Source organism: Gavia stellata, chromosome 6 (assembly GCF_030936135.1).
Source record: "Gavia stellata isolate bGavSte3 chromosome 6, bGavSte3.hap2, whole genome shotgun sequence".
Taxonomy (NCBI): Eukaryota; Metazoa; Chordata; class Aves; order Gaviiformes; family Gaviidae; genus Gavia; species Gavia stellata.
In genome coordinates, this window is record NC_082599.1 from 9,656,810 (window position 1) to 9,671,711 (window position 14,902).

Consider the following 14,902-nt stretch of genomic DNA (forward strand, 5'->3'; position numbering starts at 1 on the left):
CCTTGCTGGAGACACTCTTCCTTCATCCATACAAAACAGATGGGAGCATGGTTTTTCTGTACATCAGCACTGTTAGTAATTTAAAGCTAGAGTTAGGATTTAGTTAACAATATCTTTCTTATGCCTGCATTTCATTTAGGAGTATTTTCTGAGAATTGTTCTTGAATGGGACCACTTGTCCTGCAGACTTTCATTTTCTGACATACGTACCTCAATGGTAGAGCAGATGGAGGTCCAAGAAACCTGTCTGTGAAGCAATCCTTCTGTGTAGCACTGGTTGCTTGTGGGCCAGTCTGCTTTGTTGCTTCTCTTACTCACAACTTCAGTGTGTTTCTGTATTTCTGTCTCTGTTTGCAACATGACTATGTCCCTGCTTGATGTATTGGGAGGGGATGCCCTGAAACTTGCTCAAACTGGATACTTTTAATAGACAATGGATCTAACTTTTAGCTTTAGTCTCCTGAACTGTTTGGAATTGTCTTAGTGTTCTGGGAGCATCCTTCTTTTTGTGTTTCCTTATTTTAGCTCATGAGTTGGCTTAAATAACAAGGGATCCCATGCTTTTCTCTCCTTGCTTGTACTGGTTTTCCATGATGACTGAATTCCATTTTAGGACCTTAAACAGTGAAACTGGGCATTGGTGATTTCTCTTACAGAGGACCTGGACTTGTACCTACGCGTCCCAACACACCTTCTTACCTCTTGGAGTTGTGTAGTATCAAAGAGAAGCTTGTCCAAGTTATGTGGAACATTTTAATATTAAAAATCACTTTTGGCTCAGTTGAGGAAAATATCAACCCATTCTCTCTCAGACTCAATCTGCCTGTAACGCAGAAGCTCTGCAGTCCACATACTTGAACCACCACTAGCTATCTCCTTGCATTTTCCCCTAAGAAAATATATTCCAGAAGCTTTGAAAAGACTCATGTATGGGTAGCATACATTCATTGTCTTGAGTTTTATGATCGCTCTGAACTTTAATTTTTGCCCTTCTTGATTGTAATGTATTTAAGGCATTAATTTTTATATAAGGTCATCTTACAATACTAAATCCGTGGGGGGAAATGATGGTGCTTGCTAGGTTTTAGTTCACTTTGATGGAATTAGATGATTGTCATAGACATCACAGGAACACTAATGAGTCGTTTAAACTATATTTAAGGAAATATTAAAATACATTTTATTATGAAATTTCAATTAATCATTCCCTTTCTGTATGCTGTGCACATTAAATGAGAATACTATGAAACTTTAATGTGAAGAGCCATGGTTTGTGGGATGTGTACATTTCTACTTGAAAATTTTTGAACCATATCCAAGATATATGAAGCAGGGCTTCTTACACGAGAGGATAGAAAGTCAGTTCCTTCCACCACAAGGTAGGCATTTTAGGAAGGCTTTTCAAAAAGTCTAGTAACTGCTGAATTAAGAGGATTAACATCTTGTGACAGATGGCTATAGTTTTAATTGTCATAGGTTATAGTGGTCATTATTCTTTGCATTTAAACCATATAAGAAGAATTAACTGAGTGGCCCTGCTTAACTGTCAATGGAGTTCTCCTAGCTCTTTGCATTTTAAGTGAGATTAATAAATGAAAACATGTTGTAGAGGCAGGGTGTAATTTATTGAAAGATTCATGAAGTTTCAATGACATTGTTAAGGTATTTAATTAGTCTCATGAAAAAAAGTAGAGTGACCCTTTTAGAGAAGCTGATAAGTCATATAATAGCTGTTAGATCCTCTTTATTCCTTGCTTTATAAGATTAACTTTGTGCTAAGCAATTTATGCTAAATTTTCCCTTTTATTGGTAACCAAAGTTATCTGTGCTTCATGAATAGATTACTGGAGATAACATCATGTAATTAACAAGAGATGCAGAAAAGTAAAAGTACAATTTGTGTAAGAATTGTGTGAGAGAGAATGTTAATTTCTTAACTGGGAAGGATATTTAAAGGGATAAAAGGAAGGCAAAATAGTGCAGTTCTTTGAAAGGATTAAAGTAACCTTATCTCGTGTTCTTTCAGAAGGTGGGATTGCCTGAGTGTGTGAAAGTCATGTTCAATGAGTTATTCACAACTCTAATGAATTGTAGACACAAGTTTGCATTGCATTTTTTTTTTCCAAAAGTAATTGATAAGGTGTAAGTTATGCCTTAGCTATATTGAATAATGGAAGTTAGCGAAAGGGGAAATTGTGCAACCTGCAGGCATGTGGAATTGTATAAAAATGTCAGTCTGAGGTGCTGTAAATTATAGTGTGTGGGGAGGAGGATTGGGCAGATTTTTTTTGGTCAGAGTAAATGTCACAAAATTAAAGATTTGAGACAATAAAATACTTGTCAGTAGCACTTCAGTGTGCATTTATCTTCTTTTAAGTATTTCTAAAACGTCTGTGATTGTGGTCTCTTTGGAAATCCACACAGAACCCCATTTCCAATGTCATTTCCTTCTAGACCTCAGTTCTTGTATTTAAAAAAAAAAATGATGATATGTAAGAATTTTAAAAGTAAAATTATAAGAGTGTAAATTAAATGAGAGTTCATCACAGAACAGGAGAAAGTACAGACCAAAAATTACTTTCTTTGGTAGTTTAAAAAAAGTCTTGATGTTTAGTACCTTGCTTTCAGTGTTCAGGCCTTGGTATGTTTTGGTTTTCACAGAAGGTAAGAAAGAATGGCCAGAGCTGTCCCCCTTCGAAGCCCACAAAACCTTACTGAGAAGACTGTTCAGGAGCCCTCCAGCTTTGAAAAATTACAAATTCTCTCTCAAGTATTTGAAGTACTCGCTAACGCCAGGGCTGCAGGTAGTGGTTTGGAAGGAACTACAGTGCTGAAGTGGTTGCAGTTTTGTGAAGGGGTACGTGTCGGTTGGTTAAGGACTTCTAGGCCAGGCAGCGACGTGGTGGGTATGTCTGCTTCAGGTCTCGTGCTGTTTTCTCATTTTGTGCTCTTTTTGCAGCTAGCTTTAAATCTAGCTAAAGGCTTCATTTTAGAATACTTTCCTTGCAATTTGGTGCACTTTTACTAGATAATCAACAATAATGATGATACTAAATCAATAATAATGATACTAAGTAATCAATCTGATAACAATGAGAAGGGGAGAAGACTCTTCCAGAAAGTTACCGTATATTCTCTGCCAGGTCTTTCTCATATGGACATTTGGTAACGCAGTCTTTGGAACCATTGTCTGTACGAATGGGATCAAGCCTTGTGGGGGTCTCACTGGAAAGGCACATAAATATTTTGTCCTTTCCCCCAGAGTCACAGTTGGCCCCAGTCTTGGACTGAAATGTAGAACCTTGCAGCCTTGGCTGATAGTACGAATTTGCAGTTCTCCCTTTTGTTTGGTTGAAACCCGTTAACTTGAAAATAGGCATTTTGAAGACTGTGATATTTATTACGTAGGGAAGTTTCCTAAAAGGTGTAATAATGGTGAAGTAATATTAAAATTATTTTTTGTAGGGAGTCTTAGTTGATGTGTGTACTGAATAGTTGGTTGTAATTTGAAACTGTCCGGATAGCAAAACCATGAGAAATGGGAGTAACTACTGTGCATATAGAGATTTATTATGCATCTATGTTACAGCATGCTTATTTTATCAAAAATAGACCATTATGAAAACTGGCTTTTGCACCTGCTCTTCAGTAATTTTTGAAGTTACATAGCTCTGCGTGGTCTTTTCTACAAAATACCAGGGGGCACTTGGGGGTTATTAGTATCAAATACTTGCTGAATGTAGAGTTTAACACTAATGGTAAATGAATCCGCTCCTAGAATTATAGTTTAACTACTGTTAAGCAAAAGAAAAAAAAAAACAGCCCACCCTCAAAAACTTTAAGTAATGGAGAACTGTTATATTACTTTGTACTATTTTTAGGACATTTAGAATTTGGCATAAGTAACAGTTGAAGTTGTAGTATTATGTATTCCAATTAAATTGGAAAAAAACCCCACCTGTAATGGTATTTCAGAATAATAGACAAGCACCTCATAATTCAGAAAAATATCCACTGTAGTTTAGGTATTTTCTTTAAAAAAAAAAAAGTTCTTTTGTGTCTGGAAGTAGTAGCTCTGGTTGAACCTTACAGTTTGTTTCACATGTAGCATGTGAAATTAATCCATCACACATTTGAATTCCTGTAGGAATTGTCCTGAAAGCTTTTTCAGAAGAAAAATCTCAGCAATGTAAAATCCAAAAAGGCAAGCTTCCCCCCACCTGTGTTACTGTAATTTTGGGGCAGAATTTTATTTCACTTTTCAGGGATAGTAGCAGCAAAGCTACTTTAGGAAAAAAGCGAAGGTCAGTCTTATTCACAGATGTTAGAAGGAAGAGGTTCAAACTAATTTCTTATTTTTTTAGAAGCAAATATTGGTAATTCATTTTTTGGCAAATAACAAATGTCTTTGCAATTATTTTTTCATGATTGGCCTTTGGTTATCAGCCAAGAAGTGTGATCAGTCATATTTTAGTAGTTCTTCAAAATGTCATATACATAAAGTTAAAATACGTTCAGGGATCAAATAAGTAGGTATTTCTTAGCAATACTCAATTATCTGTAGAGCATGCGGCTTTACTGTGGTGTGATTTATGTCAGCCGTACTTCTGTAGTTTTGCCATTTTTGAAACTTTAAGCTTTCAAAAAGCCCAGCCCTCTGTTGCATTGTGCATGGAGTAAGTGCTCTGGCAGGGAAGGGTCATTGTTTCAGCACTAATGAATCCTGACATTGAGGGACAACTCATGTTCATGGCATGATATAAAAAGGATCTTCATGTTACTTTAAACACAAAATGGAGAAGGGAGGGTTGGCTTTAGGATTGGAAAATATTTGTTATCTTTAAAAACTTCTCAGCCTCAAAGTTTAACTGGAATCTTACTTAAAAAGTGAAAAAAACCCCAGAATTCTTAACTGTGAGGGATGGAAAAAAAGAGAGGCCAATAGGAAGAGTTCCAAACTTCGAATACTTCCTTCTTGCTCTGATTTTTGTTGGACTGTTTTTTGAGTTATTTTGACCCAAACTTGTGTTGTGGGATATACTTGCATGAAATATACCACTAATAAAACTAGAGCAAAAAAATATTTTCTCAGTGTATCTTGGTGGGCGTTTGTTGGGATTTTTGGATACCAGCTTTTGTATAACAGTTGGATAACTGTTAGTTTGTCTTAAAATCAGTGAGAGTATTTAGAGGACAGTAGATATTTGCTTCTTAAATTAAGCCGGGTGGACACCTTTGGTACTGAAGGGAGCTTGAAATAAGTATTGCTTATATTTTTAACAGTAAAATATCTTGCTGGTTATTGGTTTCTGTAATTTTTTATAAATAAACTATAATCTTATTTTTTTAAAAATGTGACCTTTCTTCGATCTAAAATAACCTTGTTTTACTCAGTTCTAAAACTTAACTAATGCTTATTTCATAAGGGTTTAAAGTTTCCTTATGATGGGAAATACCAAGCAGCTTTCAGCGTGTGTAGTACTACCAGACTTCTGTGTTGAACCAAGGTATTGTGCTGGTTGCCTGCCTCATTTTGAATCTTTTTGGTTGAAATTTTCCAAATACTTTCCTTCCGAGATTGAAACAGTAGAAAAATACTGTTATGGCCAGGTGAGTTATTTAGAAATGTTTTATTATTGCTTAATTGTTCAAGGAAGAAATTTGACTTTGGCTGCACTGAGGATGTTTCGGTACTAAGAGCTGTGTGAAATTCAGCAGGATTTCCCATGCATTTGCAGTTCAGGGCTGCTTTGGGATGAGGTAGATCTGGGCATAATAACAAGAGTACGGGTTGGCAGGACAGGGAAAGCTGGTACGAAGAAGTGTTTATTTAAAGTACAAGTAGAGGATCTCTTTCAACCTGTGCTCTCATTTACTTCTCCTTCCCTGGCAGGAAAAAGAGGGGAAATTGCCTGGACTAAGTGTACAGGCAAGAAAGTCAGGGTCTGGGTGGGGCAGACAGGAGCTCCTCACTGGCTGCCACAAGACAAGACCACCAGCTTGGAGTCAGGGAGCTGAGAAGCTGGATCCACAGTGGGATTAGGAACCAGCGGGCAGAGTGAAAGACATGATGGGGATGAGAGGATATATCTGAAGAGCAAGCAGGACCAGGAGAACAGTAAGGCTAATTGGAAAAAGAATTAATATTGGGGAAGGTGCTTGAGACTGGGTTACGAATTTGGTCAAATAAGCTGAGATGCCTGCTTATTTTGTAGCCTAAGCCTTTATTTTGTAGCCTACCACTAAAACTGAAGTTTGGGAGTGAGGGGACAGACTGATAAGGATCCGTTACCTCAACCAGGGCAGAATATGCCAAGTTTGGAAGAAGTGGGTAGAGGAGACTATGGTCACTGCAGTGCCATTTGGCGCTTGGAAACAAGCCCAGCCAGATCATTACTGCTGCCAGTTCTTCAGCTCAGGTGGCAGATATGTCATACATATGCTTTATTAACCCAGGTTTCAGTAAGTTTCCACTTTTTTTTTTTTTCGCTGGCTATTTTAGAAATAGCTAAGATACATGTAGGCATATATTGTGTCTAGAGAAAAATACAGGCAGAATTTCCGAGCTTCCAAGTCAAGCTTTCAGAAAACAGGAAAAAGCAGGTTGTCTGTCGAGACTGCTTTCTCTCCCCAGGTACCACATGTTCATGTGACTCCATGCAGTAAATAAGATGGAAGATAAAAACCATCTTGTGTGAAAACTGCCCTGATGAACTGGTTTCTCCCCTGCCTCTGTTGCAATGACCTTATGCATTATGCAGTGATAAACTAATAACTAAATAGCTAAATATCAGTTGGTTTGCTGGGTGCCTCCCTCGAGCCGTGCAGCTTGCGGAAGTGCTGGGTATTCCCTAGGATGGCTGTAAGAGCAGGGCTTTCAGAAATAGGCTTTTATCACCAAGGCTTCCAAGATGATGGAATGCATTTAACCTTCGTTTGAAAGTACCTCTGGCAGCTTCTACATGCAGTGATGGTAGAGGTGTGTTTTGGGAGCGAAGGGTCAGGATCCTCAAGGTTTGTATGCAGTTGCTCTTTTGGCAGGCAGCCAGCGCTGTCCTGCTCAACACGAGGGAAGGGCAATGCAGTTGAACAGCCTTGTTCAGCTAAACCTGAACGGATTTTGGTGGGACAAATAAATGTCACTTACTCCATCCCAAATAGCTCCCTCTTCCTCCAACTACTGTTGTTTGCAGACAGCCTGTGAAATTCAAAGGCATTAGTCTCTTCTGAAGTGGCAAGAATATTTTGCATCGGTAACTGTTCACTTGCAGAAGCGTAGCAGTTCCTCCTACGAACAGTATGTATGTTATGAGGACTGTCATGCTTGAGTGTAATATTATGTCTTTCCACTAAATGAAATACTTACAGGAGACTGGCTGACTAGGAGTACTGGCAACGGGATATAGACCCTTTAATCTCTAGGAATGATAAAGTATTTACAGTTGATGGCTGTATAATGGCATAAAATCAGTAGTCACAGTCTCGCTTCCAAATGAGAGGTATTAGTATCTCACATATCCCCATTTAGGTGTTTTCAAGAAGGCCACAGATTTAATAATGGCTGTGATCCTCAGTGTCTCTCTCATCTACGTTATTGGGCCTTGCCAATCCCAGTTCTATTGTGCTGGTAGAAGGGTGTGAAGCACCTTTGTCTTGTGCTACTTTGGTAGTGAGTAGATTTCAGTTTCCAGGGCAAATACCTATTTTTGCTGTGTGAGAAATTATTTTCCTAAAATGCTAGTATTTTTGCAGTACAAATAGGATAGAGTGAGACTGCACGTACTGTTGTTGAGGGCAGCTCAATAGATAAATGATAAGCACTGCAACTTAGTTGTTTGGTCCTTTGCCAATGACTATATTTCAGTCTAGCAGGGAGTGTTTGGTCTGAAATGTGGTTTTGGAAGCTTGTCTTCAGCAATGGCAAGCTTTAAGGTGAGCATCAAATTTAGACAGAACAGATGGTACCACTGATTTCAGAATCCATATGAAGAGGAAAACAAGGATGTTCTCAGGTTATTTTCATTAACTTACTTGATTTACTCACACATACTAAGGAAATGTTTGTTAATATAATAATTTATATGAAGCATAGCTTCTTCCAGTTACCAGAGGTTGCCAGCATGTTTTGTCAACTTTTGACATAAAATAAAAAATCATAATAGTGTGAATTACTCAATTAAGTGTGGCTTCTGCAAAGTTCTGCTTTTGGATTAAAATCCTGCTTTCTACAATATGTAAAGGCTCGCTTTACATCTTAAAAAAACTTACTGGAGGAAAGATAATTTTGCACTCTTTTGATAATGCTTCAGATGCTAAGTTGTGAATAGGCAGAAGTGTTACTCTCATGTTATTTCTTTTGAAAGATGATTTCTTTAATTTTCTGGATGTCATAAATTGTCCTTCCCCTCTTTTTTTTTTTTTTTTTTTTTAAGTAAAGCTGCTTCACTTCTGTAGCTTACATTGTACTAAATTGACAGTGAAGAATAGCACGGTTTAAGAAGATAAATGTCAGGAATGTCTTCTAAAGTAGACATTCAGATTTTTTTGGATTAATGGGAAAGAAGGTCAATAATTGCATGGATTTCAATAATCTTGAAGAAATGGCATTCCTGTGGTGCTAGTGATTATTAAAACATTGTGAATTAACTTCAAGATACTGTACTGGGGTTTAATATCTCTTCCATTGTGAAAGAATGACACAGTAAGGGCTGCCAGTTTGTATAGATGATAGGAGATAACTCATAAAGCAAGTGTATTTTTAAGAGAAAAAAGTTATAGCAGACAATAGATAAATTCCTGGATGGTAGTCTTAATCTCAGTTCTGTCTTATTAAATAGGGCCCTCCAGACTTTCAGCAGCATACGCCTGGACCAGTTCCTACAAACTTCTCCCAAGCCCCAAGGCTGCCAATGCAGGACCAGTGGAGAGGACCCCCACCACCTCCACCACCACTCCCTCCTCCACCTCCTCAAGAAAGAGATCCTTTCTTCATAGCAGGTAAGCATTTTCATTTCCATTAACATACACAACCCACTTTTTGTAAAGTGGCTATGCAGTGTAAGTGTGTATCATATAACACGAAGTGTTCAGAAGAGCCTGAAGATCAGAACACCCTGTGGGATGTAGTCAGACTAGTACATGTGCTAGACTAGTACTTGTGTCTCCATCTGTAACTACCATCAATCTGTGTATTTATACAGATACAAAATAAAATTAGTGTCTAAGTGATTGTTGCAATAAAGTTGTTGTGATTTGTTAGATTTTAGATAACTAGTACTCTCCATACACTTTGGTTTCCACTAGTAACTCTTTAAACCATCTGGACTAATGTGTACTGTAAGAAATCTGTTAAGGTTAGCTAAAATGATACAGCATAGCAAACACAATAGGTAGTGTGTGTGTATATATACATATGCATATATACGTAATGTGCATATATAAAATGTATATTTTATAGCTATTTTACATGCACACACAAAATATATAAAAATTTGCTAAATATCTGGTCAGCAAATGGCATCAAAATTGTGTGAGTTCTCACATGTTTCAGGGGTTTATTACCTTGAAACTAAAAACAACTATAAAACAACTATAATCCCTGGAATCTTTCATTGATTTCATTAGAGTATAATTTATAAGAGGTATTCTTAATTCCAGCGAATTACCAGTTGTGCTGATCTTTCAAGCATCAATTCCTTTTATACACAGGTGGCAGAAACAAGAGAAATGTAACCTTGAGGGTAGCTCTTAAAATGAAAATATCTCATACGATTTTGCTTTCTACAAATTTCAGGTTACTTTTCCAAATCAAAATAGAGCTTTGTATTTTGAAAGTGTGTTTGTGTCCCAAGGGGGTTGTCATTTACGTACTTACCTGATTCCCACAGATCCAAGGTTTCCAAGCCATCACTTGTTTGAGCAGCGGAGCCCCCCACCACCGCCACCTCCACCGCTTCTTAATAGCGCGCATCCTGTCCCTACCCAAAATCCAATGCCGTTCAGCCAGCCCGGGCCAGCGTTTAATCAGCAGGGACAACAACCAGTGTTTCCAAGAGAGCGGCCGGTACGGCCGAACATGCAGCCTCAAGGTCCGGTGGGGATCCTCCACTTCAACCAGCCGGGTTCAGCAAATCCGCGGCCGTTCATCCCTCCGAGGCAGCAGTTCCTGCAGGCTCCGGGACAGCCCTTCCTCGCCGCACACACGCAGCCCAGCATGCAGGTATGGGTCTGCAGCAGGAAGGGGCCTACAGGAGATGTGTGAAGTGGCCCAGTGCTGCCCTGTAGGCTTATAGGACTAACGTAACTGAAGTGGAATTATTTGAGATTACAGGTATGAGGCAGATGGGCCTGTAACACTTTATTGCTGTGCCTGACGAGTGATTAATTTGCTCCCCAGTTGCCAGCGCTAACGTATTTCCGATAGCGAGCCTGCAGCCCGGCCCTGCCTCATTGAGTTGCTTTAGCTCCGCAGAGGTCGGGAGAGCTGCCCCGGCCCCGCTGCCCCGGCCCCGCTGCCCCGGCCCCGCTGCCCCGGCCCCGCTGCCCCGGCCCCGCTGCCCCGGCCCCGCTGCCCCGGCCGGTGGGGTCAGCGGCAGGGCGGGAGCGCCCTCTGCCGCTCAGCTGCGGATCCCGGCAGGGAGCCGGGCGCCTCCCGCCAACCGGGAGGAAGCTGAGTCGCTGCTTGAAGCGGGTAAATGTTTTGGGGATGCGCAGGGCCCTGCATGTTCGGTGGGCCTTGTGCGGCTTTCTTTTCGTGGTGTCTGTGTTTTGAACGTGGGGAAATCCTGAAGTCTGGTGATGTTGGGGGAAAAAAACAAAAGGGGGGGGAAAAAAAAAAACCAAACCCAGACACCCAAATCCAAACAGTTTAAAAGTCATTAGAAAAGGGGGTAGAGGGCAGGAACCCTTGCATTTGTTTTTTTCCACTTCAGCTGTTGACTTACAGAGGTTTAAGTGTAGAACTACCTTGCACAGCTTCTGTTAGTCTGGTTTTTACTCAGTGTATTTTTGGTTTACCCTGGTCCATAGCTGCTTACAGATGTTTTGAGGACTTGGGAGGCTGGAGCTACTTTTCAGGGGTTTATTACTTGAAACTAAAAACAAATAATCTTTCTCTTCATGTGAAGGGTCCCTTGCATCCTCCATTACAACCTCAGCCACAGCCTCAGCCTCAGCAGCACCATCACCAGCAGCAGCAGCAGCACCATCACCAGCAGCAGCAGCAGCAACATCATCATCATCTCCAAGGGCCACCACAGCCATTGATGCCCATGAACCAGCCACAGTTCAGGCCTCATATGCAGGCCACGCAGCAGCAGCCAAATAACAACAGGATGCAGTGTCAGCCGCGACAGGGTCCAATGAAGCCAAGACATGTAAGTGCCACATACATCAGTGTTGCCTTGCATAGTCCTGCATGGATAACAGGCATGTAAGCACAGGTTTCAAAACTCACCAGTGTGGTTTTTAAGTCCCATTTATTCCATCCTGCTCTGTCACCTTCTTTCGCCATTTCTTGCTCCTTTTCTGCCTTGATCATTTTATAACCTACATCCAAAAATAGCATGTGTATCTTTCCCTTTTACTTTTCTCCTCCAGTCTTCAGTGTTTTTCTTGCTTTTGGTCCAATAAAAGATGATGCAGTTGCCCAAGAACTGGCAATAAAGGTTTTTTGGAAGATAGGTTTGCTTAGTAAGATTTTAAAACTGCTGGTAGCCTGTGATTGTGTGGGAGCCCAGTTCTCTGACACTGTCTTTCAATTTGACGGCCCCTCTGTACCACTGCTAATAAGCTTTCTGGTTCAGATAGTACCATTCAGGTCTTGTGAGTTTGCTTCAGTGCAGAATATTCTGTTGCTTGGTAGGTTGGGGTAGTACAACAGTCTGAAGCAATGCTCAAGACAGTGTGACTGTACTTCAGAATAATTGCTTTGATTAGGAAAATAAATCACACAGTGAAGCCAATTTCTGAGAAAGATGTTCAACAAGCGAGATTCAGTTTTGCTTTTAATTAAAGGAAAATAAAACCATTGTTTAAATGTTTTCATTTCTGTTATTTTTCTTTTCGCACTGAAAATATTGTGCCTCTTTAAAGAGCTTTTTTCCCCAAACTTAACTATATCATAAAAATGTGAAACAGGAAACACTTTACTCTGGATTGTAGTGAAAGTCTGCAGTTTTTTAATTTTCTGCTTTTCAGAATACACCATCACAAAATATTGTCAAGCGTCCAAATCAGCAGCTACAGTCAACTGCTCCAAGAAATAGTAACTTGCGTGAGTTGCCGATAGCACCATCACATGCTATGGAAATGAGCAACAACAGGCGAACCTCTACCCCAGCTGCTCAGGTCAAACCAATTACCAGCACGATGTCTGCCACCAAGTCTGTAGCTGGTGTTGGAAACTCACAGGGAAGGCCTGAGATGAAAGCTAAAGCAATCACACCAGTGGGCCAAGCAAAATCAGAAGTAAAATCTGAACCAGAGGTAAGGCTTTTGTTTTGTTTTTTTTTAAAACCAACAACAAAAAAACAACCAAAAAAAACCCCAAACTCCCACCTTTTAAAAACTTTTCTAGTCTGACTTGGGAACTGTAAGCATGCCTAATGTATTATTCACCCAATATTTTTGATGCCACTAGAGGCCTCCCTTCTGAGTTGCACTTTCCTCTTTAATGTGGTAGCAAAACCAGTCTCTATTGATTAACAAAAGGTCTGGAAGGTTGGCAGGGCTGTGGTGAGTCTGTTTTGCAGGAGGAGGAGTCATTCCTACTATGAAAAGACAGAGGCTGTGTAAAGGTCATCAGTGATACAAGCCTCTGAAATAGCCATTGTGCCCATTTTTGGCTTCCAGGATGAGGATCAGGTTTTTTTTCAGGTAATCACTTCTTTCTAAGTCAGCAAACCTCTTTTCCACTTCCTGTGATGCTTTATGGCTCAAAAAAAAGGGCTGTTTGAGAGAGCTGTCTTCCTCATGCTGTTTTCCTTTAGGCTGCCCAGTCTCCTCTAGGGTCTTGAGCACTCATGCAGGAGGTTGCAGCTCCAGCATCCATGGAGCTTCTTGCTCTTGTTTTTTTTATGAAACCTTTTGACATGAGGGAAGATAAGAGATGCTTTCAAGTTTTTCATTTTGGGGAAAAGGATGCTGTTTGCTCTGCTAGTACTCTGCACAATCAAAAAATGAGATGCCAGTGTTTTGGGCTCCACTGGATCGTGCAGTGTGAACAGATGACCATTTCCCTGCAAAGATCCTCCTGGAAGCTATAGAAGACTCTCCATGAGCACTGTTAGTTTGAGAGACTGGGTAGGATTGCACTGATGGTGCTGTTAATCCTGAACATCAGGAGGTACCGGAGGAACATGATGGCTGAATGCAGCCTGTATAATTTCTGAGTGTCAGGTTATTGTGAGCAGAACTGTAAATCTTTATAGTTTAGTTGACCATGAATCTTGTCTCAAGGACCAGGTTTTCTTCAACAACTGTTGAAAGCTTTAATTGTGATAATACTGTCGTCCCTTTAAGCTGCTCATGATTAGCTTTTCATCTTGTTCTTGAATTAGGGATGGTCATAACTAATTTTCACAAATGAGGCACAAAAGAAACCCATAGCTAGCAGTGTTTGACCTCCTGTGCACTTGCTTTTCAATGGTAATATAAAAGAAAAATCCTTACTTCAGCTTTTCAGCTTTTAATTTTGATCTTTTTTGAAAAAATTACTTAAGTAATCCCCTTCACCTCAATTCAGTCTCTTGAAATAATCTAAGTCACAGAAAATGCAGTGCCTTGTAGAGAAGCCTCTGTCTTTCAGGACATTAGTAAGGTAAGTTTTGAAGCAAATTGGCTACAGGCCTCCCCATCTTAACACATCTTAAAGTTCTTTCATAGTTTAATCATATGAAAATTAAGGCATTAGTTCCAGAATATCTCTGGCAATGTTTAGAAAAATGAATTAATATTTTTCACTCCTTTTAATCAAATGAATTTTAAAAAAAAAAACCCAAAACAAAAAAAAACCCAAAACCAAACAAAGCAGTCATCTTGTTCTCTCCATTTTAAGTTTTAAACATATCTTAACAAACCTGTAGTTATAAGACTAATTCTTGATTTGACAAATAAAGCTTTCTTTTTATCTCTGTGCCAAAGCTATCTTTGAAAACAGTTTGATACCTGTTTCATGTAAGTTTTTGCAAAACAGGATAAAAAAGTTGCCTTGGAAAAAGTGATGTCTCCTAGTGTTTCCTATTATTGACCATAAAGCTAAAGCCTTTGTAGATACACTTGGCAAGTACTAGAAAAGTGTGTGAATGTGTGGGCACATAGAACCCTTCTCCTTTCAAAGCAGACTTGAAATGGAGCCTTGTGCTGCAAACAATGGTGTAGTGGCGGTTGTCCCTTTTCAGCTGTGCTGCTGCGGTAGTCTTGTTCACTGACGCCGCTTATTGTCACTTCTATAAACAGTGTTGCTGCACTAGTAATGTTCATTTCTAAGCATTTAATCATATTCTTCACTATTGTTGTAATGTAGGTTATTACGTTTCTCTCCTTAGGCAGATTGTAATGTTTTCCAGTCTTTTTTGTGTGTTTTTCCTGTAATTAGTTAACTTTGTCTTGTTCTTTTGCTTTCTGTGACGATGAGAAACAGTTCAGTTGTGTCATTTTTTTCTAGCTGTATTGCTCATAACTGAATTGGGCAGGTTATTTTTGCAAGTGTCTTCAACTGGAAAATTATTAAGACTTTTCTTTCCATCCTTCTTCCTGAAGAGTCAGTGGCCATATTTATGAATACCCTATCATTCAAGAAGCACAAAAAAAATAGCAATATTGTCTATTAAAGGTTTTGCTCACCTTCAAAATAGTTATTTGAAAGGTTTGCAACCTGATTGACTAGAAGATTAAAAACTGA

The 14,902-nt window shown here is 39.5% G+C and overlaps 1 protein-coding gene across 1 annotated transcript in view; it reads left to right on the forward strand.

Annotated features, from left to right (window-relative positions):
• Positions 1-14,902, forward strand: part of RBM33 (RNA binding motif protein 33) — a 102,307-nt gene that overhangs the window by 51,421 nt on the left and 35,984 nt on the right. The window contains exons 11-14 of the mRNA XM_059818789.1: positions 8,838-8,997; positions 9,888-10,219; positions 11,127-11,375; positions 12,199-12,486. Coding sequence (XP_059674772.1) covers positions 8,838-8,997; positions 9,888-10,219; positions 11,127-11,375; positions 12,199-12,486 — 1,029 coding nt within the window. The remainder of the gene's footprint in view (positions 1-8,837; positions 8,998-9,887; positions 10,220-11,126; positions 11,376-12,198; positions 12,487-14,902) is intronic.